Genomic DNA, 27,093 nt, shown 5'->3' on the forward strand with positions numbered 1-27,093 from the left:
TTCATGTGCTGACTGTGGGAAAAGCTTCAGGAGTACCTCTAACCTCTCGAAGCATAGGATAACCCATAAGGAAGAGAAGCCGTATAAATGCCTGGAGTGTGGCAAATGTGTCAAGTACAAATACAGCTTTAGGCAACATCAGAATACGCATAAATACAAATGCTCAGACTGTGAGAAAAGCTTCAGCCAAAGCTCAGCCCTTGAAATACATAAGAGAAAACACACAGGTGAGAAACTAATTAAGTGCTCACACTGTGGGAAAAGCTTTGATAAACGATCGACCTTTGTCATACATGAGAGAAGTCACACGGGAGAGAAGCCATATCGTTGCTCAGAATGTGGGAAAGGCTTTGTAAGCAAGCCTAAACTTGCTCGACATGTGAAAACCCATACAGAAGAGAAGCCATTCACCTGTTCACACTGTGGAAAGAGCTTCAGTGAAAAAGTCAGCCTTGTGCATCATGAGAGACTCCATACTGGAGAGAAACCATACAAATGCTCTTACTGTGGGAAGGAATTCAGAAACAGGGGACGATGTATCGAGCATGAAAAGTTCCATCAGGGATCTTACCATTGTTCAGAATGTGGGAAAAACTACAGGGATCCTTCACACTTTCTACAACATCAGAAGAGTCACGCTGGTGAGAATCCATATAAATGCTGGAAATGTGGGAAGACTTTATCTTCGTACAGATCACTTCAGTTCCATCAAAGGATGCACACAGGGGAGAAGCCGTTCCAATGCTCAGACTGTGGCAAACATTTCAGATACAGGTCAAGCCTTCAAACCCACCAGAGAATCCACATGGGAGAGAGACCATATAAATGCATGGAATGTGGGAAAAGCTTTGTTACCAGTAGCGCTCTTTCAGGCCATCACCATATCCACACGGGGGAGAAACACTTTAAGTGTCACGGGTGTGGGAAAAGCTTCCGGCAGAGCTCTACCCTTGTACTTCATAAAAGAAGAGCACACAAAGTCAGCCCTTCCAGTCCATCAAAGAATGCACATGGGAGAAAGACCGTGTGAGTGCATGGAAGTGATCAATTGCACAGAAAAGCTATTAACTGGATTCCTGATTGTATATATTTGCAAGTCCAGTTGAAGGGGGAAATCACTGAAATGTGCTGAGCCAGAGAAATACATAGTCTAACTGTGTATCAGGAAACCCATACAAAAGGCCTGGTGGGTGATCTAGAAACACGGAGCACAGTTGTACTAGTTTAAGTGTCATGAGTGTGAGAAATGCTTCCGGCAGAGCTCTGCCCTTGTATTTCATAAAAGAAGAGCACACAAAGTCAGACCTTCCAGTCCATCAGAGAATGCACATGGGAAAAAGACTGTTTGAATGCATGGAGTGTGGGGAAAACTTTATTAATAGTTCTTGCCTGATACTGCATCACCGGTACCTCACAGGGGGAAGTGCCTTTGAAGGCTTTGTTTGGAGAAAAAGTTAGCCCCAGTGTTCAGATTTTACAATGGAAAAGGCAACACCAGTTCAGTGTTTCAAGTGAGAGAGTGTCTTCAGTTTAAAAAAAAAAAAAAACCCAACTGGCTGGGCCTGGGAAAACCTACACCAAATGGGGAGGTACTGGGAAAAATGAGGCCAGGGTTTCTCATAATATCACTGGTAGAACTGGGAACATAGGACTAGTGTTTTCAGACTTTCCTTTCTCTACAAACTCCATCTTGCACACTTCTCTGCGCATTCTTGTTCAGTCTAATGACAAATGTGAAAACACCAGTCTTGGATGCAGTGATGGTGTTCTGCCAGATTTCCTTTCCCCACTGCAGCCCCCCGTAACTGCTTTGGAGGGGTGGGGGACCCCCCAAAGCAGAATTGCAGATGGAAAGGGAGTTAGCTGGGGGAAAAGAGAATGGGAAAGGCCCATTGTGAGAGGTTAACTCCCATCTTGGAGAGGTTCTTGGGTTCTATTCCATTTTGGTTCATTGTTATGTGCTGTCATATCACATCTAACTTGGGTCCTATCCATGACATCCTGCTTAGCTATTCATTTTTATTCATAGGCTTCTAATATTTCAGTTTCTCTGTACTGCATTTATTATACTCTATAAAAAACTCAAGTAAAATTAAGCATCAGCACTTCCTGATTATTAAAATTTACTATATATATGTTGCATGCTGTACAGATGCGAGTTAAGTTTGGTTAATAAGTCTACTCTAAAACTGCAAAGCCAACTATATGCTTTATTACTGGACTTGTTCATTTGCATAGTATATTCTATGACAAAATGAAAGTTCCTTTCTCCAGCCTCCAAAACATTACTACTTTCCTAATTTTGTTGCCACTACTGTCAGAAACATAAACAAAAATCTTTATTACAGAAAAATTATACTATAATGGCAACAAGAAATAGATTGAAATAGTGAAAGATTTTGGCTCAATCATCAATTGAAATTGACTACAGCCAACAAATATTTGTTTATGTATTACCACAATTAGTATGCAGCTACAATAGCCCATATCTGAGATCTCTGTGTAGTTCACAATAAATAAACACAGCATTCTAAAATCAGGAAATATTAACTCTGCGTATTTGGAACATACTAGCAACATAATCCAAACAGAAAACATATCAACATTAAAATATATAAAAATTAGAATAAGACAGTTTAAACTAAAATCAACTAATAACCCAAAGTAGGATCAATTTAAAATCAGATTACCAATGTTTAAAATAGCCAGAGAAGAAATAAGTCTTTGCTTGGCATCAAAATGCTGGCACCAGGCACACTTCCCTGGGGAGCCTATTCCAGGAGTGATGTTACGGTGCTGGGCCGGTCCCAGATTTACTGCTCTCCGCACTGCAGCCATGTTGGACTTCCTGTTCTAAGAGGGAGGGTGTGAGGGAAGGAGATGAACTCCATATAGCCTGCAGCTGGCTTGATAGTGACAGATAGCCAAGGAGCAGGAAGATCCGAGGGAGAACCAGTTATGGCATAAGAATAACAGCTTGTCTTGTTAATTGTGGGAAGCTTGTTGATTCCTGGGCATGTGTGAATTGCAGGGAGATAAAGGATGAGCAGAATGAAAGAGCCTTTGAAGGGAGGGGGGTGGCTGTGCATCCACTTTTTTCAAGATGCCCAAATAAAGCTTTGGGCTCTTAAGTCTTGTCTCTAGGCTCTTAATAATTGGCACGGGTCTGACGTTCTCCCCTGGGCCATCTTCCTGCTGTCCAGTAACTGGCAACAACCACTGAGAAGTCCCTTCTTCCCCACATCATTCCCCTCACCTCCCTGGGGATGGCTTCTTGAGGACCTCCTCACTCCATCTTAATGGATGGATAGGGGCATATGGGCTCAGGCCGTCCTTCAAGTGCCCAGGACCCAAGCCATTTAGAGCTTTATAAGTGCAAGCACTTTAAATTGTGCCTGGACTTCCACTTGTAACCAGTTTAGATGATATAATTCTGGTTTGATATGGGCCCATGGACTAGTTATGTTAGTAATTGCATGGCCCAATTTTGAACCAGTTGGAGTGTCCAGACTGTCTTCAATGGCAGCCCCGCTTTAAGCACACTGCAGTAGTCCAGCTGCGATGTCACCAGGGCTGGCTAAGCTTTGTCTGTCGAGATACAGCTATAGTTGGTAAATTAGCCGCAGTTGAAGGAAGGTGCTCCTCGTCACTGAGTCCACTTGAGACTTAAGTGAGAGTAAAATTTAAAAAAGGGAAAAAAAAAGAATACAAATAAAAATTACAAAGAACCACCAAGAGTTCTTAAATGTTACACAGAATGTCAAGTATTTCAGCAAAATGCTGTAAATCAACAAATACTATCTTTCCCACTCAGTCACATTTTTGCACTTAATTAACATTCATTGATAAGTGAATGTTTATTGTATTAAGACATAGACCATTACAAATTTAGAGCCATAAAATGCAGTTTAACAAGGAAAAGTTTAAAACTGACATGACTAGCTAAGACTAGAATACTTAAAAATAAAAGGAAATAAAAGTAAAAAGATCACCACTCATGTATGAAGAAACTATCCCCTTCGATACCTCTTCTTGGCTGCAAAGAAGCATCAAAGTCTGATAACAGGAATACCATTTTCTCAGAGTCAGGACATGATGACTTTATAGGGAGATAAAATGCCAGTCAAAAATATGTCTCTATAGGTTCTCTATATCGAGAGCAAGAGATGATGTAGTAGGGAAGGCTCTCCTCTTCGAGGGATCCACAGGTATGGACATGGCGCTCTACTGGAATTTGAGGATATCAGTCAAATTAGCTGTACGCATAGTTTGAAAGTACAGGGTTGTAAAAGCCATCCTAAGGTAGAGATGTTAACTAAGTAGTTAGATCTAAAATGATTGTGCTTAGTTAGTTTATACCTAGGGGCTACTTTGGAATTTAAAATTAATGATCGATTTGTTAAGGTGTCTGAATTGTAGATCCAATCCCTGAGGTAAGAGTTCTCAGCTGTAGCACCTAGATCACCAGGGATTGAGTATCGATAGATGATGCGGTTAAGAAATGCCCAGCATTTGGAGTCCTTTGTTAGGAACAGATCCAATTATTTGTGTCCAGCAAACTGCAGCAAGAGGAGGTGTTTCTATTCCAATGCACATGAGCCCTAAGAGATGGGAGCCCCTGTTTCAGTGCTCAGCAGGGTGGCTAAGGTGCTCCTAGGGGAAAGCAAAGACACACCTTAAAAATTATTTTGGATTATGTCCTGGCTTGATAGGGTATCCTCATTCCATGTCCATACTTCTACTCCATATAGGAGGTGAGAAATGACCTTACTATTAAATTACCTATTAACGTACCAAAATTCATTGTAGATTCTTCTGATCTCATACAATTTTCTAAAAAATTCTGCTCCCTTTTACCAATATTTTTTCATTGTTGCTATCCTCATTAAAAATAAGTTATGTGTAATGCCCTTTCCATTTTCTTTTCCCCTGCTCTGCATTTTCATTAGATGTCCGTTTCACTAGTTGGCTCTTTAATTAGGATTTGGAAAGGCAGGGAAAGAGGCTGCAGAGGCCACAGAATGGCTTATATATTGGCCTCTGCAGGTTCCTCCCCTCCCTGCCACCAGAACACCCCCTTTTACCTCTCTGCAGGGCTGGGCTCCTAACCTCAGAGAGGCAGTTGCCATGTTTTTTTTTTGTTCCAGAAAGGGGTGTGAGCAGAGCTCCAGTTCCTGGCTCTATTTGTTGCTGCCCAGGGGGGGCCATAGGATCATTCCTGAAAGCTCTTGAATATTAGGAGAAGATTGCAAAATTTTGACATGAGAAGCTAAACAAAAGCCAGGTGCTGTTGGAAGAAGTTTGGGGGAAGTCTTGGAAAACTGGCTTCAGCCCCTGGTTTAAGCTACATTAATAGGTACTTTAGAAAAAGCTTTCAATTGAAAAAGCCCACTCATAATAAAGAACATGTTTAATAGAATCACAGAACGGTAGTGTTGGAAAAGGCCTATAAGGCCATTGAGCCAAGGATGTTGTCCAGAGCTGGTCAGTTGAAGCTTGACACCTCTGCTGCTCACAGTGACCACCTCTCACTTCCCAGAATTCCTCGGGCATAAGCAGCCTGGCATGCTCAGAGGATCTTGTATAACAATCTGATACATGCCTATGTGGGAAGGAGGGAGCCCTACAGAATTCATTAGCGTTTAGTAAACCTGCCAAGTGTTAGGTGTTGTGAATGTAGGCAGGGCACATAGCCAACTGCAGGTTTGGATAGGAAAAAGTCCTGCAGTGTCCTGCGTTGATTGACTGGCTGAGGAACGCTGGTAGTTGTAGGAATTGTCCTATCCAAATCTGCATAGGATGGCACCTGTGCTTTGAAAGAAATTGTGGGGTATAACCAGCTTATGATCAGGCTTGCCATATGCTCAGGTATATCCCACGTAGTAACTGTGGACTCATGATCTGAGTATGGGTCTTGGTACTGTCTGAAGAAGAGGGATCAGGAGAACTGGAGAAACCCTTAGATTCTCAGAAGTGCAAATACTGATTTAGGGGTGGGGTGGGAACTCTAAAGCAGCCTAATGAGGGCCTGAAAGAAGGGCCTGGTCTGTCCTGGTTTCAGCTGGAAAACTTTGGCTTTCCCATTGTAATCTCCTGGGTCACAGTCACTCAACACGAATGCTTCTTTTAGAATGCCTCATTTAAAATCAAACTTAATACATGAATCTATAAAGAGAGCGTGTGTGTAAGAGTCAGTGTGGTGTAGTGGTTAAGAGTATGGGACTGAGACTCAGCGGATCTGGGTTCTAGTCCTCACTCAGCCATGGAGCCAACTGCGTGACTTTGGGCCACTGACCGAATCTCAGCTTAACCTACCTCACAAGGTTGTTGTTCTGGGGACAAGACTGAAAGCAGCAGAATGGAGTGAGCCTCTTTGAGTTAGTAAGCAAAAACCAGGATATAAATCTAATAAATAAAGTGGTCAGAGTGGGATTCAGACACTAAACAACTTCCCTCTCTTTGCCAGATCTCCCTCTTTTTCCCGCTGGCCCTGATTATTCAGAATTTAAGCAAACTCTTCCATCACAGCTTTGCAAAACAACTTCATCCTGCATGCATCGTTACTGCCCCTCCTCCCTCCAAAAGGACCCTCCGGGTCCCCTGATTCACAGTCAGGTTCTCGGAGAGCAGAGACGAGAGGGATCGGGGCGCCCGAAGGCTTGGCGGGCTGCAACTGAGCATGGCCGAGCTCCGCTGCGGGCCGGGCGAGCATGCGCCATGCGGCTCGTCGGAAGCGTTTGATCGGCGATTTGCTTCTAGAGTGCGGCCTTTTGCTTTGCTTCACCTTCAGTCATTAAGGCTTCCGTGCAAGGGAATCCGCCGGGAAAGCGGGAGCGAAACACTTGCTTGGAACAGGTCAGAGACAAAGGATCGCATCCGTCTGGAGCAATCCGGATTTGCTTCCCCGGAGGTTGGCCCAGCATCGAGAGGCCTGGGCTTGCAAGATTTTGCCGAGAAGCCCACGCTCGGATCTCGGTAAGCGTGTTGCACTTCTTGTCTTTGCACTCCTTCGTTATTTTGGAGGGGACTTTGGACTCTCCCCGTTAGAGAAGAAATGTTTATTTGGATAGAGGTTGTTCTGCAAACCTTGCAGGCAGCTCCAGAGATCTTAGCTGCGGAAGGAATTTTGGAATGAGGCAGGGATCATTTAAGGGATGTCGTGCAACCCCCCCGCCCACACAACACCGTGTTGCGTTTCACGCACACAACAGCAGTTTATTTCTAAGAAAAGCTCTCCGTGCGCTCGCATGCGCTTCCCAACATTTGCTTTACTCTGTCCTCCAGTTGTTATGCTACCCTGAAGATGTGGATGTTGGGAGTAGGGAAAAAAAGACTGGTCGCAGGAGAACTGCAAGTTCAGAAAACAATGGGGCTTTTCCCTCCATGATCTTGCAGGGGGTTTTGTAAACTACTTCTTTTCCTCCACCCCAGCCTTTTCTCTGGCTTCATCCTCAGCAGTTAGGCATGCTATGATCCTATTTGGATGGTGTAGGACAGGAGAGCCTGGAGGAATGTTGTCCATGGGGTCGTGATGAGTCGGGCACAACTTTGCGACAAAACAGAACAAGAAATCCTACTTGAGAAATGTGGAGCAAGTTTGTCTTAATGTGAAGGGATGGGAAGAAGGGTGTAGTGCAACTTCACGCAGGGAGTGGAAGATTTGCATCCAGGTTTAGAACTGCTCTGACTGTATGACTGGACTGTAAGATCACCACGCCTGTATGCCTTTGCTCCTCATAGGTGGCAGGCTGGCTTCTCCCGTGGTCTCAAGCTCCTTGTGGGGACGAATGGCTGCCGTGGACCCAACACAGGTAGTGATGGGAAAGGAGAGTGGAACAGGTTGGGATCCGGCTTGACTTTCCTGTGACTGGCTCAGGGGGTGGGCTTGGGGAAGAGATGTGAAGACCTGGGGAGAAAAACAGAAAACATGGGGGAGGAACCAGGAAGAATCTGGACTTTTGAAAAACTGTGGGCACATCTTGCCAAATTGTCCAGGCCTCCCTCCATTTTTTCTAACTCTCCCCAGGTTTTTATATATCAAGGTTGAGATGAGCATTGTTGTCTCAGTGGGCCTGCCCACTGGGCTTCCCAGGTGATGGTGGGTGGTCAGCCATGGCTTTTGCAGGAGTCTAGGCCCAAGTGACTGAGCTCACTTGCAGCCTGGCATTATGGAGGAATTACAGCAGCAGCAGAGAGCAGCCCAAGCAAGCAAGCAAGCAAGCAAGCAAGCAAGCAAGCAAGCAAGCAAGCAACACAAGTTAGAATTCGTGGGCCTTTCTGTCCCCTGGAATTTGCTCAGGACTGTTGAGTGGTTGAGGTGGGCTTGCATTGAAAGGCCCCAACTGATGAAGCAGGAATCTACAGCTAGCCAAAGCTCCCTGGGGGCCTGACCATCTTTCCCCGTGTGGTTGTTTACCTGTGTTCTTTTATCTCTTCTTTATGGAGACTGCTGAATTCAGAGCAAAGAGTTCTTTTGTGGCAATGTGTATTTCAGGATGGAAGTAATTCGACAATCTTTCCCTCTACCAGGACCCTGTGACCTTTGAGGATGTGGCTGTGTATTTCACAGAATCTGAGTGGGCTCTGCTGAATGCAGGGCAAAGGGCTTTATACCAGGAGGTCATGAAGGAGAATTATGGGAATGTGACTACCTTGGGTAAGGACTCTTTCCTCATCATTATTTTCATTCATTCATTTCATTTCATTTCATTTCATTTCTATTGTGCTCCACAGCTGAAGCCATCTGAGTGGTTTACATGGTCCATAAAAATGGACAATAAAAATACAACAAAATATAAAATCAGAAAAAAAGTTTAAAAAGCTAAAAAAAAGACAATAACAAAGAATGACAAAAAAAAGAGGGGTCTGATTTACTGGCTCTTAGACCCACACAATCCACCACTCAGTCCAGGAGCTGCTGCCTTTGTTTTCTGAGGGAAAGCAGCTGCTTCTGGCCGGACTTTGCATATGTTCTGAGAACAGTTTCTATTTTCTGCTCACTCTTTGTATTGCTTTTGGAGATGCCATGTGTACTGTTGTTAGTATGACTTGCTGTAGGCCCAGTTTTTCAGGTTCAGGCTCTTCCCTTCTGCCCATCACTGTAAAGGGTTAAAGTTGCGAGTGGGGACTGGATGCATCTGCTCTCTAGTGCATGTGCAGACAAATTTCTGCACATCAGCACTAGCATGCCAAGCTGTGTGCAGCCCCTCATTTCATACAGTCCAGTTGCTGAGGCATGTACTGAATGTTGCTAAGCTCACTATTAGAGATTCACACTTTTCAAAAATAAATAACAAAAAGCCCTAAGATTGCTTAGCGATGGCTTCAGCATTATCCAGCAGATGCTACTGAATTTCCTGTGATAATTTTGACTTCATTCTAATTTAAGCAAAATATAAGCAGAAGATCTGAAGTATAATTAAAGTTTTTTTCCATAACTTAAGTGTGTGTGAAGTAAAAGAGGTGAGAGTTGTTTTCTTTGTATATTAGTTTTTGGTTTTTGTAAGCCATCCTGAGGTGATTTCTGCATAGGACGGGATATAAATATTTAAATTAAATTAAATTAAATATATGTATATCTCTGCGGACCAGGTAAATATACTTAGGTAACGTGTTATGAAGAAGGACAAGAATTGTACGCAATATTGTCTAACCATAAGGCCATCCAGGAAGCTTCTGGGCTGAGTGGAGATTTTGGACTTAGGTCTGATCTGACACTCTAACCACTACACCAGCCTGTTGCTCCTTTAAATATGTCCTGACGCTCTCTGTTTCTCTTCTCTCTAACCTGGATGGCTAGCTCCAAAGCCAGAGCTGATCTCCCGACTCGAAAATGGGGATGTGTTCTGGGTGCCTGATCAGCAAGAATTTGGAGCAAAAGGGATCCAGCGAGACAGTGCTTCGGTTGAGGGGTTGCATGCAGCAGCTCTGAAGAAACCATTAGTTTGGGAGCAAACCCCCAGTCCGTCTTTCTACTCACCTGCGTTTTGCAGAGGTAGGGTGCTCTGGTCACATCTCGGATCCTGTAGGGGAAAGAAGGGAGCTATTCAATCCATGGTGTGAATTTGGTTTATGAAGAGAAGCTGCCAGCACATGGCTGAAATATTAAGTAAAATGCAGGCAAGTTGGCAATGCTGTTGGTGTGTTTTTGCTATGCATCCTGAAGGAGTCGCACAATCCTTATGGATCAGGCCTGTATTGTAGGAGTGTGGATTGATTTAGCTTTGCCACTGCAGTCCTGGGTGGCTTGCATAGTAAGTTGCCTCTGTCACTAGCTGAAGCTGCTGTGCTGAACAGAGACACCTGAGCTGTAACCTTCAGGGCTGTTTGCCACATGTGGGGCAACCTTTGAACCTGTCCCATAAAACTTTGGTTAGTTCGGAATATTTTTGCTAGCATGCTCACCAGGACCGGATCCAGGGAGCACATCTCATCAGTTCAGATACAGTGTTGCTGGTTCATTCCTAGGCAGAATTGAAAGTGCTGGTTCTTTGCTTTGAAGTGCAGTGGTACCTTGGCTCATGAACTTAATGCATTCCACAGCTCTGGTTGCGACCCAAACTGGTCGTGAGCCAAGTCAAATTTCCGCATAAGGTTCAGTGTAAATAAGGTTAATTACTTCTGTAACCATTTTTTTAATCACAAAAATTTGAAACGAAGTGACAGAGAACAACAAAGAACGCAGCCATCTCCCCCCTCCCAGCATGACAGCTGCGATTGCGGTTGCGCTCGGGCAGGGAAGAGGGGTGCAATCGCAGCCATCTCCCCCCCACCCCAAGAATGACTGTGATCATGCAGGGAAGACGGACGCGATCGCGATTATCACCTGATGCAGAGTTTGTGACCTGCAGCAAAATTTTTCTGAAACTTCTGTTTGCAACCCTATTTGGTCGTGAACTGAGGCATTTATGAGTCGAGGTACCACTGCAATGTGTGGTGTGAGAATGGGATAAAGGAGAGGCTGCCTTCTCACACATGTGTTACGATAATCATAGGAGCCCTTCTCCATGTCTGTCCAAGCTTCTTCTAAATTTAGAGGGGACTGGCCAGCAAGTGAGAGCCAGTATCGTGTAGCGGTTAAGAGATTAGGTTTGGGACTCAGGCAATCCTGGTTCTAGTCCCCGCTCAGCTGTGGAGCCCATTGGGTGACTTTGGGCCAGTCACAGACTCTCATCCCAAGCTCCCTCACAGGGTTGTTGTGTGGATAAGATTGAGAGCAGGAGAAAGAGAATGATGCAAGCCACTTTGAGTTCTTTAAAAAAGTAAAAGGCAGGATATAAATCTAATAAGTTGTGGTTCCCCCCCACCCCATCTGCCGAACAGTCTTCCCAGTGAGACTGGGTGAGCCTAGCCTTAAACCTTTTCCTGTGCCAGGCAAATAGGTTTTCATTTTCATGGGCATTTTTAACATTTTAATTATTTTATTTATTGCACTTTTAAGCTCCCCAGTAAGTCAGGTTCTCTGAATGGTGTACAATCCAATACAGTAAACCATAACATACAAATAATAAAATGATTATGGTTATAAATCTATTGTTCTTCTTGAGACTATTTGTATGTAAGGGTATAGAATATTTTAAAAATAAAAGCAGAGGTGATCCATTCTTTACTACTTAGTTCTTTTCCTTCCTTTTGGAATTTCAGAACTAACACATCTAGATGTTTCTGTTGGTTTGTTTGTTTAGCAGGTTATGAGCAGGTAAAGGAGGAAGAAGAGAGCTTTCTGTTTGTAAGACCAAAAGTGATGACTTTGCAATGGAGTGAAGAGACTGCTTCCCAGCATAGAAAGAAAGCAGAAAGCTTTGGACCAAAGAAGCTGCAGAAAACACATCCTTGGAAGGAAGCCATTCTTTGGGAGGAAAGCAACAAGGATCCTAGTGAAATAAGAGTCCAAGAGAGAAGTCACCCTGGTGGGATACAAGAGGTGCATACAGAAGAAGGCAAAAGCTATACCCGCCCAGCACCACAACCACTTAAGTGCTTTGTTTGTGGGAGAATCTGCAATCACAACGCTGCTCTTATAATACACTTGAGGTCTCACACTGGAGAAAAGCCGTACGTGTGTCCTGACTGCGGGAGACGGTTCGCTTGCAGGGGAAATCTTAATAGACATGAAAAAGTCCATTCTAGAGAAAAACCATATGCATGTTCAGAGTGTGGGAAAAAGTTCCTTACTCAAGAACATCTTACGAGTCATGAAAAGTTCCATTTAGGAGAGAAGCCATATGTGTGCTCAGATTGTGGGAAAACATTTACTTTTAAAGGGAATCTCAACAGGCATGGGAAAATCCATTTGGGAGAAAAACCATACACATGTTCAAATTGTGGGAAAAAATTCATTGACAAAGAGCGTCTTATTAGACATGAAAAAATACATTCAGGAGAAAAACCATATATATGTTTAGATTGTGGAAAAACCTTTAGTTGCAAAGAAACCCTTAACAGACATGAGAAAATGCATTCTGGAATGGAAACCTATACATGTTCAGATTGTGGGAAAAAATTCAATCAAAGAGGAAATCTTGTGAGACATGAAAAAATCCATTCAGGAGAGAAATTGTTCAAGTGCTCCCATTGTGGGAAGTGCTTCAGAGAGAAAGAATACCTTAATGTTCATGAGAGAATCCATACAGGAGAGAAACCATACAAATGCCCAGATTGTGGGAAAAGCTTCAAGTGTGCATCAAACTTTAGCAGGCACAAAAAAACTCATGGAGAAGAGAAATTGCATTGATATTATAATTGTGGGAAAAACTTCATAACCATCTCACACTTCTCTTACATGAGAGAATTCCTACCAGTGAGTAACTTTATCAGTGTGTTGACTGTGAGAAACACTTCTGATGCATCTCTACCCTGATTAGTCATTGAAAAATGCACAAGAAAAATGCACAATCATATAAATGTGTGAAGTGTGGCAGATGCTTAAAGCAGAGTTTATTTTTGATTAAACATCAGAAGATGCACCTATGTAAATGCTCAGACTGTGAGAGAAGTTTCAGCCAAATTTCAGCCCTTGGATGATATTTTTTTTAAACCCACACAGGTGAGAAACAATTTTGCACAATAGTAAAAGCCTTCATAATTCACCTGCAGTAGTTAAATATGACAGATGTCACAGACAAAAGAAGCCATATGGATGTTTTGTTATGAAGGGAAATAAAAATCATGATAAAATCAAAACATAGTCAACGTAATCAACTTCATGTAAGTAAAAAGGGCAAGATGAGCTTTTCAGAAAGATTTGAGTTTCTACATGTGAGCAGCTTATTCAGGAGAGATAAAATACAGATGCTGTGCGAGATCAGGCTATTTTGAGCATGAAAACTTCCACCAAAGGGGGGAAAAAAACTTGCGTGAGGTCATCATGTTACATAGCACTGTCTTGTGTAGCATCAGAAGGTTCAAGCAAAAGTGTGGTGTTTGATGCAAAGGACAAGTGTTTGCCTCGGTCACCTGCAGAAGCCGCCTGAACCGACGGCTGAATCATACTTTAGCACTCGCAACAAAACAATGTGCTCCGCATGAGGACAAGAGGCTGAGATGGCCACGTCGCACTACCAAATGTTAGGGCTGGCCTTGCACAGGAAAATGTCTGTATAAAAGCTGGGACTGCAGGAAATGCCTCCTCCTGGATGGTCAACTTTAGTCTCACCAAAGAATCTGTTCAGGAGAGAAACTATCGGTGGACTGTGCAAGGCGGTTTTGAAACAAGTCATTCCTTTCATCAAAGAAATCCCATGAGAGGGAGAGAAAGAGGTGCTTCTGGCAGAGGGCTAGACTTTGTAAATATGACCTCATCTGCATGGGAAGAAAAAAAATATAATGTTGATGGCCCACTTGTGGGAGCAGCTTCATTAAGGATACGCATGTACGAAAGTAACTGCATCAGAAAACTCACATGCGACGAGGGAAGTGCCGTGAGGCTCATTTTTCTGGTGATGTCACTTGTAAGGACAGTCGCATATGAGCAGTGCTCTCACATCCTTGGTGTGCTTTCTGATACATCTGTCACTAAAGCTGCTGCCTACGAGCCCACACGTCCAGATAAGATAGCGGAAAGGACACTGTGTGAACCCCGTAGGGTGCAATTCTATGGAAGTTTAGACAGAAAAAAGCCATACGATCATGTCCCCAGCCAGGCATGGTGGCTGGGTCATGTTGGAATTTGTAGGATTTTATTTTGTCCAAACATGCGTGGAGTTATGCCCTAAAAGTTTAGCCACAAATCCCTGTAAAATCTCTCTGGCTTCTGGCCTCCTAGGAGTCTCTTAGTGTAGCCACGGCAAGAGCTGCAGGCCACTGCCTGCCTGAGGGTTCCTGTCAGCAGGATTGTTATATATATGAATTTAATGAAGATGTTAGGTCAAACCTTACTGTGTGATTTCTGTAGAAATGCTGTGTCTATTACCAAAACTGTGAGTAAGAAAATAGAGGCTTCTCTGTACGGCAGTACCTTCTCAAGCTTGAGTTGCTGGTGAATGTTCATCACGGATGGGTGGGGTTCCTAAGTTAAGGTCATCTCACCCTATTTGTCTGCCTTGAATGAAACACGGGCTTTCTCTACTATCTGCGTCTGGAAAGTTAAAGAGTGAAGATAAAAGGCTGGCCTCAGTGCTCTCCACTGCAGAGCACCAGTACTGAAAAACGATGCATTCAGATATGGTGAAGTTTGCTACATTTGTATGAACTTTTTCAGATTTCCTTTCCCCACAATTTCTAGTTTGGAATAGTGTACACCTAGGCATGCATGCACATGCTGAGGAATGTATAAAAGAAACAATGTCTGGGCATGGTAGAGTTTGCCCCACACCAAATCCAGAAAACAATATACTTAATACGATTACCCTCCTTATTGATTAAATGTATGGACTGGCCAATAAGTAAAGCTCTCAGTAGAAACAGTATTCCAAACTTTACTCCAAAACAGTGTAGAGTTTTACAAAGAAAAAATTGAAGATTTTTGGGAAAGAAACAGATATGAAAACACTGCAAGATAATAGTGGAGATACTGTATGGACTAAACAGAATTAGAAACATAGAAACAGAGTGAGTCGGAAGGGGTCTCCTGGGCCATCTAGTCTGACCCCTGGCTTCAGCCGGCTCTACTCATGACATGCCTTCCATGTGCATGTCCAGCCTATCCTTGAACACCCTCACTGATGGGGCCTTAACCACCTCCTGTGGAAGCCCATTCCATGCCCTTGGGGTCCTAATTGTCAGGAAGTACTTCCTGGCATCCAAATTGAACCTTGGTTCCCTGAGCTTTGCTTCATTGGAACACATCTTGCCATCCTCTGCAGGGGGAAACAGGTCTTCATCCACCTCTGTGTGACACCCCATTATGTACCTCTATGTAACCAACAGATCCCCTCGGAGTCTCCTCCAGACTGAAAAGACCCAGTTCCCTCAGCCTCGCTTCATATGGCTTTCCCTGCAATCCAGCCGCCATCGTTGTGGCCCTACGCTGCACTGATTCTAACCTGGCTATATCCTTCCTGTAATGTGGAGCCCGGAACTGAACACAATACTCCAGTTGTGGGCACACCAGAGTCATATAGAGTGGCAGATCTCTCGATCTGGAAGCCACACCTGTGGCTATGCTGCCAAGGGTGGCATTTGCCCTCTTGACCACTGAGTCACACTAGATTCATGTTTAGCCTGCACTCAACTAGCACCCCGTGATCCCTTTCACAAGTGCTGCTCTCCAGGCACTTGTCCCCTAACCTGTACTTATGACACCCATTCCTGTGCTCCAAGTGAAAGACCTTGCACTTACCCACATTGAACGCCATCCTGTTGTCTCCTGCCTACTTCCATAGTCTGTCCAGATCCTTTTGGATCCAGAGTACCTGCTCCCCAGCTGTAGCCAGCACACCCATTTTACTATCATCTGTGAATCTGACCAGCAGACTTCTCACCCCCTCCTCCAGGTCATTGATGAAAAGATTGAACAGGCTTGGTCCCAGGACTGAGCCCTGGGTGAGCCTGCTCCTCACTGTCCGCCTTTGGGACTTTGTCACAAATTTAAACTGCGGAACTCACTGCCACAGGTGGTGGTAAAGGCCACCAATCTGGATGACTTTAAAAGGGAACTGGACAAATTTCTGGAGGAGGAGGCTGTGAAGGGCTGCTAGCCTTGCTGCTGTCTCCATTATCAGCGGTGGCGTGCCTGCATTACTCCAGTTGCCGAGGAGCTTGGGCAGGTGGAGGCTTGGGGTCTCATATCCATTGCAGCTTTCATTCTGTGCGTTACAGGAGCTATCAATGATGGTGAGCCTACTCTGGGGAGCTCCACTTAACTAGGAATAACCAGCCTAAACTGACAAGAAAGTATCATTCACACATGAAGAGGAGTTGTTCACAGGCTTAGAAAACCCCAAGGTTTGTCTAGTACAAAAAAGTAAAAAATAAAAACATATAGAAAATAGCTTGAAGAATGGGGGTGGGAAACCTACAAAACAGTCTGACAAGGACTGTGCAGGTTTTGTAGGCACAGCTTGTGGAAAGGGAAAACTCAATTCATTTTCATCTTAAATTTTTGCTACATTGATTGGTTTTTTAAATTTGATTCTTGATATGTTTTGCAACCAGTTGATCTTTTTCTTTCAGATACTGTCAATATTCAGATGCTTAAAAACCAATCTACAGCTTTGGAGAAGCAGTGAATAAAAATATAATAAATACGTAAAGGGGGTTTGGGAATGAAATCGAGTACCATGAGAGAAATGCACTTCCCACTAGGTTTCGTTTGTAAAAATCCTATGTTGTTCACCACCCTGAATATCCTAGTGGAACCAAGAAATTAATGCCAATCTGACTTTTTTTTTTTTTTTTGGCAGAAATATATTTTTTTGCAGAAATACGGGAAAAATAAGCTGCCCATACGGGGGGAGGGGTGTTGTTGTTGCCAGCCATTCAGTCGTGTGGCCCTTGGCCTCTCCATGGATCATTGCTTTCCATGCCTCTCTGCCTCGCACTTCTTCCTTTAAGACCGCCATGTCCATCCCAGTGTCTTTATGGTGCCCAGCCCAGGGGACCGGGGTGACCATGACGGCTTCTCCTTTTTCTGCTGCCGCTCCCAGCATGATTGACTTTCCGAGTGCGCCAGCTCTAGTATGACAGCCTTTGCTGGACGATCTTGACTTCAAGTGATATTTTTGGTGAGGCTCAAAGCGCCACGATTCAAAAGCACCCACCCTTCTACCTGCCTTTTTCAGAGTCCAGGTTTCACAGCCATACGTGGCAAATCATCGCATTGGCTAATCTGCAATTGGTAGAGAGGCCCATGTCTTTTCTCTCTCTTTTCCCGTTCTGCCACTTTTGCACAGCAGGTCAGGCCATTCGCAAGTAATGGACGCGCCTTCCGCATCCTTCCAGCATAGCAGCACGTTCCGCATGTTAGTCTTGCCTTTGCCCACCAGCCCTTAAAAGTGGCGCCGCTTCTTGTGGTTAGGGAAGCGGTGTGTGGGGCGGGAGGGGAGAAAGCGGATTCCCTGTAAGGGCAACGAAAAGGCACGCAGCTTCGGCGGCTGCTGCTGGGCAGGCCAAGGCCCAGGCCCTGCTGACCTGGTTGAGCCCCGGAAACCGCTCCTGCATTACCGCTCTCGGCTTAACCTCCATGCAAGAGGACACCCTGGTGGACGAGTAACTGCAATCGGTGGCTCTGATTTGAATCTGCCTCCTTGAGAGGCTGGATTACCTTCTGCATAGGAGTCAAGAAACCTGGAAGTGATTTATTTTACCAAGGAGCAGGATTGGGTACGTATTTTCTTTATTGCCTGCACTTCCTCCTCTTTCCGGAGGGGATTTTGACCTCCCTCCCCTCCCCTCCCTCCCCTCCCCTTCCCTTTTACAGGAAAGGCGTCATTTATTTGGCTACTTGTCACTTCAAGCCTTGCAGGCCCCTCCAGGGATCTGAGCTGCTGGTGAATTGGAACCTCGCAGGGCTGATAAAAGACATAAGTCGTGCGAACGCGACCTACACGCATCCTCCTGCCGCCGCCCTTGGGTTCATTTTCACGAACATCGCTGCAGAGTGTTCTCAAGAGCTTTCTTGCACCTTCCAGCATCTGCTCTAATATATCCTTCAGTTAGTAAACTACACTGCAGGTGTGGTGTTCTTGTGGGGAAGCCAGGGGACAGAAAACATTGTGGGGGTGGAGAAATGGGAGAGCAAGAACAATTCAGAAAAACCGTGTGTGTGTGTGTGTGTGTGTGTGTGTGTGTCCCTCTCCCCCCCCCCCCCCAGGATTTTCTAGGGATATTTGGGAAAGTGTATAGGGTGGGCTTATATTCTGTTTTGGATTTTTCCATTATACAGGTCATCTTAATTTAGTATTGTGGTTGTGGGAGAATTCAACTGGTCCACATTTCACTGTGAACTGGTATAATTTACACACAGAAGGTATCACATGAACCTGAACGCAATTATCCTTCAATTTTCTAATTGCTCTAGATTTTATGATCCAATTTGAAATATTTATATAAAGGACGGCATATGAAAGCTTTTAATTAATAAATAAATTCTCTGATTTAGAAAAATACAAAAATGTGTGCATTTAAGGGGAACAGGCACATAAAAATACACACACATTGGAAAATGTGCACTTCTAATATGAGCAGTTCCCCAGTATGCATTTTGGTGTACAAAAATGCATACTGATGGGTGTCAAATGTACAAAACCAGGCACAAGATGTGTCAGGACAAAATGAGCAAAAATAATATAATATGGCTGCTCAAAGCCCAACATTGTAAGAGACTTTAGACTTAAGATGGGAATCCGTGTTGCAAGTCTTGCTTTCCTGGTGCCCCTTTGAAATGCTAATGCCCCTGTCCTTTGAGGCACTCCTTAGACATGCTTTGTCTGCCTTTCCTGAAGGTTCTTCTCTTTGTGTTGTCCTAACCCCATTCGACCCTTTTGTTTTACTCTCACATCGTGCTTCTAGCATATTGTGTACATGATCATGACTGTAGGTTATAAAAAGTGCCTTGTACAGACTCCATCTTTGCATTCTTTTAGGGTTATATAGAATACACAAAAGGGGTGTGAATACAATACACAGGAAGGTGATTGGATACTTAGGTATGGATCAGAAAGTGACTGGATACACATCACAGCACCATAAAGAGAAGTTACATTTCACTCTAATTAGATGCCTTTGACAAGCCTTCTAATTAAAGTTACCTTGAACGGGCTGGCCAAGTTAAGTAAACAAAAAGGTTACATGTGTGAACTTACAGGGTTAGGGAGGCACTTTAGCAAGCCTATAAAACACAGAGATTGCACTTGGACAGTTACCCACTAATGGAGTGGGGTCATTTGGCCTTCACCACCAGACACTGAGGCACCCTTTTGGATGTGTTTATGGCAAGGCAGTGGGGCGGGATGGTAACATTTATTTTTCTGAGTACAGTAGTGCCTTCAGAGGCTCCTTACGTGCCGTGCTTCTTTCCTGTATATCTGAATAAACTATAAAGGTTCTTTTGATTGCTCATGCCCAGCAGACTCTCTAAGGGACTCTCCTCTTCCCTCTAAGGGTGTTTTTTCACTATTGTCAAATGCACTTTTAAAAATTTCCCCAAAGAACTAAAGGCAGAGAACAAGATCCACCCTTCCCCCTTTTTATCCTCGCAGTAAACCTGACAGGGAGGTAAGACTTGAGAGATGGGCTGGTTCCAGGTTGTGCAGGGAATTTCCGGGCCAGAGTTGGGGTGGGGACTTTGAGTCGGGTGACGTGCAGCCCGCCTGACTCTGCAGCTGGCAGCAGGACAAAGCAGACTGCCTCTCCCGCACCTGCTCCTCTTCCCTCCTTGCAGGTGGTGGGATGACTGCCCAGCTTGTCACAAGAGCCTCCCTCCCTCTCAGTTGGAGACCAAAGGCTTGAGCAGCTCTGGTAGAGGTGGGTGGAGGGAAGGAGGGCAGGTGGGCCTGGCTGGCTAGATGGCTCCAGGTGTGGGGCCTGGGTAAGGTGCCCTCAGTGCTTCCACCCCACAGAGTGGGATTGCAGTGTAGCAGTCCAGTGGAGGCTCTCACAGCTGCACTGGCTTCTTCCACTAGAAATGAATTCCTTCATGTATGTAGATGGATACATGCATGCAGCTGTGGACTGTATCCAGCTGTGCAGACTGAGCTGGTCCGGAAATTAGGGGTGGGGTGGGAAGTGACTGGTCTCAGTAGCAGCATCTCCAGCTTTTGCCCAAGGATGTTGTTTGCAAGTTTTGGGCCTTCACTTTTCAAATGAAGAATTGCTAAGTGCAAATCAGAGCTGGGACTAGTAAGAAACTGGAAAGCTGCCACAAGACAGGCAGAGAAATCGGGATGGTGCTGTCACAGTCCTGAGCTTGTTGCGTCTTTTGGTTGTTTATGCTTATATTATCTCTGTTTTCATAAGATGACTGAACTCAGTGCAAAGTGTTTGCTCTTGGGATTTGTCTAGATAGGGCTAACTGGGTAATCTTCCCCTCTTCTAAGACCTGATGACCTTTGAGGATGTGGCTGTTTATTTCACCAAGTCTGAGTGGGCCCTTCTGGAACCAGAACAGAGAACTTTGTTCTGCACAGTCATGCAGGAGAATTATGGGAACGTGGCTTTCCTGAGTAAGGTCCCCTCTGTTAAAATCACTCTTTCCTTTCCTTTGGAAGAGAAAAATATTCCAAGCATTCAGAGAGTTCTTTTCAAAACTTTATTGCAACAAAGGGAATGAAAAATGGTTTCCTTCCCATTTTCGAGCTTAACTGAGCACATGTTCACATCCCATTTTATGCCTTGCCCCCGGCCGCTTCTCCCTCCTCCTTTCCCCTCATTGGCTGGGGTACCGGGAGTTTACAGTCTTTCCTCCCGCTTACTCCACGCTGCTCCAATACCGGCCCTTCTTCCCAATCCAGCCCTGCCCCCAGTGAGCAACAATAGGCTCATTTTGTTCTGCCAAGATTGTCAATAAACAATCAGGAAGTCATTGTCAGTATTTGGCCATCCTGCCTGCCTTTCTCACACCTTGTGCTATCTGATCTTAGCCCACCCCCACCTCCATTGGGCTAAGTAATTTTCTTTGTTACCTTTTAAATCTTGCTACTCCCTCGTTTCAAATCCTCCTTTCACACCTATCACCTCTCACACAAGTGAGAGGCCACATAAATGTTCAGATTGTGGGAAAGGGTTCAGAACCATTTCAGACCTTAAACTTCATGCGAGAATCCACACTGTTGAGAAACCTAACCAGGGTGCTGAATGTGGGAAAAACTTCAGGAGTAGCTCTAGTCTTATATATCATAGAATAACCTATAAGGACCTGTTCATGGATCACAGCCTTGTTGTGGCGAAGGGGCTTGAGTAGCTCAATGAAGCTATGAGCTATGCCGTGTAGGGCCACCCAAGACGGACAGGTCATAGCAGAGAGCTCTGACAAAACGTAATTCACTGGAGAAGGAAATGACAACCCACTCCAGTATCTTTGCCATGAAAACCCCATGGACAGTTAAATAAAAGGCAAAAAGATATGATGCCGGAAGATGAGCCCCTCAGGTCGGAAGGTGTCCAATATGCTACTGGGGAAGAACAGAGGGCTAGTACTAGTAGCGCCAGAAAGAATGAAGCAACTGGGTCAAAGCCGAAAGGACACTCAGTTGCAGATGTATCTGGTGGTGAAAGGAAAGTCCGATGCTGCAAAGATCTATACTCCATAGGAACCTGGAATGTAAGATCCATGAATCAAGGCAAGCTGGATGTGGTCAAACAAGAGATGACAAGACTGAATATCAACATCTTAGGAATCAGTGAACTAAAATGGACAGGAATGGGAGAATTTAATTCAGATGACCATCAGGTATACTACTGTGGGCAAGAATACCTCAGAAGAAATGGAGTAGCCTTCATAGTCAATAAAAGAGTAGGAAAAGCAGTACTGGGATACAATCTCCAAAATAACAGAATGATCTCAGGTCAAATCCTAGGCAAACCATTCGACATCACAGCAGTCCAAGTCTATGCCCCAACCACTGGTGCTGAAGAGGCTGAAGTTGACCAGTTCTATGAAGGCCTACAACACCTTCTAGAATTAACACCCAAAAATGATGTCCTTATCAGGGGGATTGGAATGCTAAATAGGAAGCAAAAAGATAACCAGAATAACAGGCAAGTTTGGCCTTGGAGTACAAAATGAAGCAGGACACAGGCTGGTAGAATTTTGTCAAGAGGATACGATGGTCATAGCAAACACTCTTTTCCAACAACCCAAGAGACGACTGTACACATGGACATCACCAGACGGTCAACACAGAAATCAGATTGACTATGTGCTCTGCAGCCAAAGATGGAGAAGCTCTATACAGTCAGTAAAAACTAGACCAGGAGCTGACTGTGGCTCAGATCATGAGCTTCTTGCTGCAAAATTTAGGCTTAAACTGAAGAAGGTAGGGAAAAGCACTAGGCCACTCAGGTACGACCTAAATCATATCCCTGATGAATATACAGTAGAGGTGACAAATAGATTTAAGGAATTAGATCTGATAGACAGAGTGCCTGAAGAACTATGGACGGAGGTTTGCAAAGAATGTTCAAACTACCGCACCATTGCACTCATTTCACATGCTAGCAAAGTGATGCTCAAAATCCTACAAGCTGGGCTCCAGCAGTATGTGAACTGAGAACAACCAGAAGTACAGGCAGGATTTCGAAGAGGCAGAGGAACTAGAGATCAAATTGCCAACATACGCTGGATCATGGAGAAAGCTAGGGAGTTCCAGAAAAACATCTACTTCTGCTTCATTGACTATGCTAAAGCCTTTGATTGTGTGGATCACAACAAATTGTGGCAAGTCCTTAAAGAGATGGGAGTACCGGACCAGCTTATTTGCCTCTTGCGGGTCTTACCTATATGTGGGTCAAGAAGCAACAGTGAGAACTGGACAGGGAACCACTGATTGGTTCAAAATTGAGAAAGGATTTCGGCAGGCTGTATACTGTCGCCCTATTTACATAGAAACATAGAAACTGAGCGAGTCAGAAGGGGTCTCCCGGGCCATCTAGTCTGACCTCCGGCAGCAGCCGGCTCTGCTCACTGACTCTAACATGGCTATATCCTTTCTATAATGAGGGGCCCAAAACTGAGCACAATACTCCAGTTGCAGGCACACCAGAGTCATACAGAGTGGTAGTAATACCTTTCTCGATCTAGAAGCCACACTTCTGGCTATGCAACCAAGGGTGGCGTTCGCCCTCTTGACCACCGCATCACACTGCTGACTCATGTTTAGCCTGCAGTCAACCAGCACCCCGAGGTCCCTTTCACAAGTGCTGCTCTCCAGCCACTTGTCACCTATCCTATACTTATGGTACCTATTCCTATGCCCCAAGTGCAAGACCTTGCACTTATCCACATTGAACGCCATCCTTTTGTCTCCTGCCCACTTCCATAGTCTGTCCAGATCCTTTTGGATCTGGAGTACCTGCTTCTCAGTTGTGGCCACTGCTCCAGTTTTAGTGTTGTCTGCGAATTTGATCAGCAGACTGTTCACCCCTTCTTCCATGTCATTTATGAAAAGATTAAACAGGATCGGCCCCAGAACAGAGCCCTGGGGGACCCCGCTTGTCACTGGCCGCCATCCCGATGATTCCCCACTAATGGTTACCTTCTGCTTTCGGTCAGTCAACCATGCCCTAATCCACTGGACAGTGCTTTGGTGTATCCCAAAACTCCTCAGTTTCTCCACCAGGACATCATGGGGCACTTTGTCAAAGGCCTTGCTGAAATCCAGGTATACCACATCCACTGCATCCCCTCCATCTAGCCATCTCGAAACCTTGTCATAGAATTCCACAAGGTTTGTCTGGCAGGACCTGTTTTTGCGGAAACCGTGTTTTGTGGCTGTCAGCCTCCCTTCCCTATCTAGCATCACTAGATCTGTGTCTATTTTGAGCCTTTCCATTGCTTTTCCTACAACGGACATCAGGCTATAACAGGTCTGTAATTCCCCATGTCCTTTCTACTACCTTTTTGAAAATTGGGACCACTGATGCCACCCTCCAGTCCTCTGGAACTTCACCCATTCTCCACGAGGTCTCAAAAATGGAGGCCAGCGGGCATGAGAGAACCCCTGCCAACTCTCTAAGTACTCTCGGATGTAACCTGTCAGGGCCTGGTGCCTTTGTAATGTCCAATGCCCTGAGGAGCCCCTCGACTTCAAGGGAGGGGGGTGACTCTAATCTGTGCCCCTAAGTCCCCAGCCTCATCTAATCTCCGATGCGGGTATCCCCCATCCTGCTTTGGGGAGAACACAGAGGCAAAATAGTCATTTAACTTATATGTAGAGCACATCATGAGAAAGGTGGGGCTGGATGAATCACCAGTTGGAATTAAGATTGCCGGAGAAATATCAACAACCTCAGATATGCAGATGATACCACTCTCATGGCAGAAAGTGAAGAGGAACTAAAGAGCCTCTTGATGCGGGTGAAGGAGGAGAGTGCAAAAGTTGGCTTGAAACTCAACATTAAGAAAACTAACAGCATGGCATCCGGTCCTCTCACTTCCCGGCAAATAGATGGGGAAGAAATGGAGGTAGTGACAGATTTTATTTTCCTGGGCTCCAAGATCACCGCAAACAGGGACTGCAGCCAAGAAATTAAAAGACACTTGCTCCTGGGGAGGAAAGCTATGGCAAATCTAGACAGCATACTAAAAAGCAGAGACATCACCCTGCCAACAAAAGTGCATATCGTCAAGGCTATGGTTTTCCCAGTTGCAATGTATGGCTGTGAAAGCTGGACCAGAAGGAAGGCTGAGCGTCGAAGAATTGAGGCCTTTGAATTGTGGTGCTGGAGGAGACTCCTGCAAGTCCCTTGGACCGCAAGGCGATCAAACCGGTCAGTCCTAGAGGAGATCAACCCTGGCTGCTCTTTAGAAGACCAGATACCCGAAGATGAAACTGAAATACTTTGGGCACCTAATGAGAAGGAAGGACTCACTGGAGAAGAGCCTAATGCTGGGAACAATAGAGAGCCAGTGTGGTGTAGTGGTTAAGAGCGTGGGACTGGGACTCAGACGATCTGGGTTCTAGTCCCCGCTCAGCCATGGAGCCAACTGGGTAACTCTGGGCCAGTCACAGACTCTCAGCCCAACCTACCTCACAGGGTGGTTGTTGTTGTGGGGATAAGATAGAGGAGGAGAATGATGTAAACTGCCTTGAGCCCTTTGTAGGAAAAAGGCAGGATATAAATCCATAAATAAATAAATAAATAAATAAATAGATGGCAAAAGAAGAAGGGGACAGCAGAGGATGAGGTGGCTAGATGTAGTCACTGAAGCAGTTGGTGTGAGCTTAAGTGGACTCCTGGGGATAGTGGAGGACAGAAAGGCCTGGAGGAATGTTGTCCATGGGGTCGCGATGGCTCGGACACAACTTCGGGACTAACAACAAATAGAAAATAGGCCAAGTCATGTAGCAGACATCAAGAGATCAGGTCTTCAAGAACAAAGAAATACCCATCCAGCAATTAGCAAAAATCTGAGAAACAATGGAAACTCCTCTTTCCCACGGGTGGCGGGTGGGGGGGGCAAGCAGAGAGGGTGCAAAGATAGGGACTCTGGAAATGGGAGTGACAGAGAAAGGAAGTGATTTGGAACAAGGAAACAGGGAGAGGGAAATGTAAGGAAGGGAAAATTCCTTAGCCATAGCGGGATGGGGCCAGGATCAGATAGCAGGAGGGAATTGGCGCTTAGACAAAATAGCAGGGAGCGTGCTCAATGACCTCATGAATATTAACTATACACCCCGCAGAGAAGATAATTTATATCTTCTATGTATTATATTTATTTGTGTGAGCCGTCCCGAGGCTATATAGCAGGGGACGGCATACAAAAACTTTAAATAAAATAAAATAAATAAATAAGCTAATTATAATTCACATAAGAGGGACGAAGTGGCAGCGAAGAACAGGCATCGGAGCGACACGGAATAGGCAGACGGAAAGATTGTAACCACCCGGTTCCTGGGCCAATGAGGGAGAGGAGGAGGGAAAAAGCGGACGGAAAGGGGCGTAAATATGAGATAAGAACATGTGCTCCGGAGTTGGAAAAGGGGAGGAAACGGACTGCAATGAAGTTTCAAAATAAAAAGAACGCTGTTGCCTGATGCATTTTCTCTTCAGAGGAAAAGGGAAACAGGAGGAGGAGGCAAGCTCTGGCCCTCACCAGGCCGGGCACTCTGGACCGTGGGTGCCTTGCACGCTTCCTGCCCACACAAAGGACTGCTGTGGAGAGGCCGCCCCGCAGGACAGGTGATGATCTCCCTCTCTCTTTCTTCGCCACTCTGCTAGGCAGGAAGCTCTGTATCTCTTAAGCTCTGTATCCAGTAAGATTGGGACGCAATAAGAAATCCTTGCTGCCTAGACAGCTTCAAGTCAAAAGCTGGTGCACGCTCCAGATTTTCAGGTGGGTAAACCTTTCCATGTGTGGGACTTGTCTGTGTGAATGCGAAACCAGGGCACCCTCTCAAAAGATCCCAAACCTTTAAGGGCGATCTGGCCGGCAAATACCTCGTTTGGAGACGCATTGCTTCCCCAAGAGTGCCTGGGTAGCGTTGTGTCAGCGCTTCTAGATCCCTTGTAAGCATTCTGCTCTTTCCTAGTGTAACCCCTGTGAAATATTGGTACAGCCCAAAGAGGTGGAACTAAGAAAGAGCAGGCTGTAAGAAGTTCAAATAACAAAGAGCAATAAAACTACAGAGGCCTGCTGAGCTGCTGTTGCCACGAAGGCTCTGGGCGACTTGCTTTAGGTAACATTTCTACATGTTTGTGTTGGGGAGGGGAGTTGAACCCACATAATGAGTTCATGTGTATGAAATTGTATGGGCATTTTATTGCAGGGTTTTGAGGATTCTGTGCATGCAGCTGACTCTTCTGTGTCCAGAGTTGGAGAGGTTCATTTTGTGTGTTAGGTTGTGTTGCAGTACTCATTAGGAAACAAATAGCCCCATAGAATCTACCAGTGTTACACTAGCAGACCAGAAACTTTAACGAGACAAAAAAAATCTAGTGGGAAAAAACTGTACAGCAGAGGCGAGAAGCTCCCGCCTCGTGGATCCAACCAGCACG

General features: G+C 45.1%; 3 protein-coding genes across 4 annotated transcripts in view; 2 read left to right on the top strand and 1 right to left on the bottom strand.

Moving 5' to 3' along the window:
* LOC123017780 (zinc finger protein 585A-like) overlaps window positions 1-27,093 on the bottom strand; it is a 133,236-nt gene that overhangs the window by 59,184 nt on the left and 46,959 nt on the right. The gene's annotated exons all lie outside the window — the stretch shown is intronic.
* LOC123017800 (zinc finger protein 501-like) lies at window positions 6,742-13,182 on the top strand. Of its 2 annotated transcripts, none has more exons than XM_044419384.1 (5): window positions 6,742-6,975; window positions 7,741-7,811; window positions 8,530-8,656; window positions 9,800-9,994; window positions 11,685-13,182. In XM_044419384.1, exons 2-5 carry the CDS (start codon window positions 7,788-7,790, stop codon window positions 12,731-12,733), a joined length of 1,395 nt encoding a protein of 464 aa, XP_044275319.1. In that variant the 5' UTR covers window positions 6,742-6,975; window positions 7,741-7,787; the 3' UTR covers window positions 12,734-13,182. The 2 variants fall into 2 exon arrangements, with proteins under 2 accessions (XP_044275319.1, XP_044275320.1); XM_044419385.1 differs by having other exon boundaries at window positions 11,688-13,182.
* The window catches only part of LOC123017787 (zinc finger protein 850-like), a 62,511-nt gene continuing 56,538 nt past the window's right edge, over window positions 21,121-27,093 (top strand). The window contains exon 1 of the mRNA XM_044419361.1: window positions 21,121-21,202. The gene's annotated coding sequence lies outside the window, so the exon portion shown is untranslated. The remainder of the gene's footprint in view (window positions 21,203-27,093) is intronic.

Source organism: Varanus komodoensis, unplaced genomic scaffold, assembly GCF_004798865.1.
Source record: "Varanus komodoensis strain SLA01 unplaced genomic scaffold, ASM479886v1 scaffold102, whole genome shotgun sequence".
NCBI classification, from domain to species: Eukaryota; Metazoa; Chordata; class Lepidosauria; order Squamata; family Varanidae; genus Varanus; species Varanus komodoensis.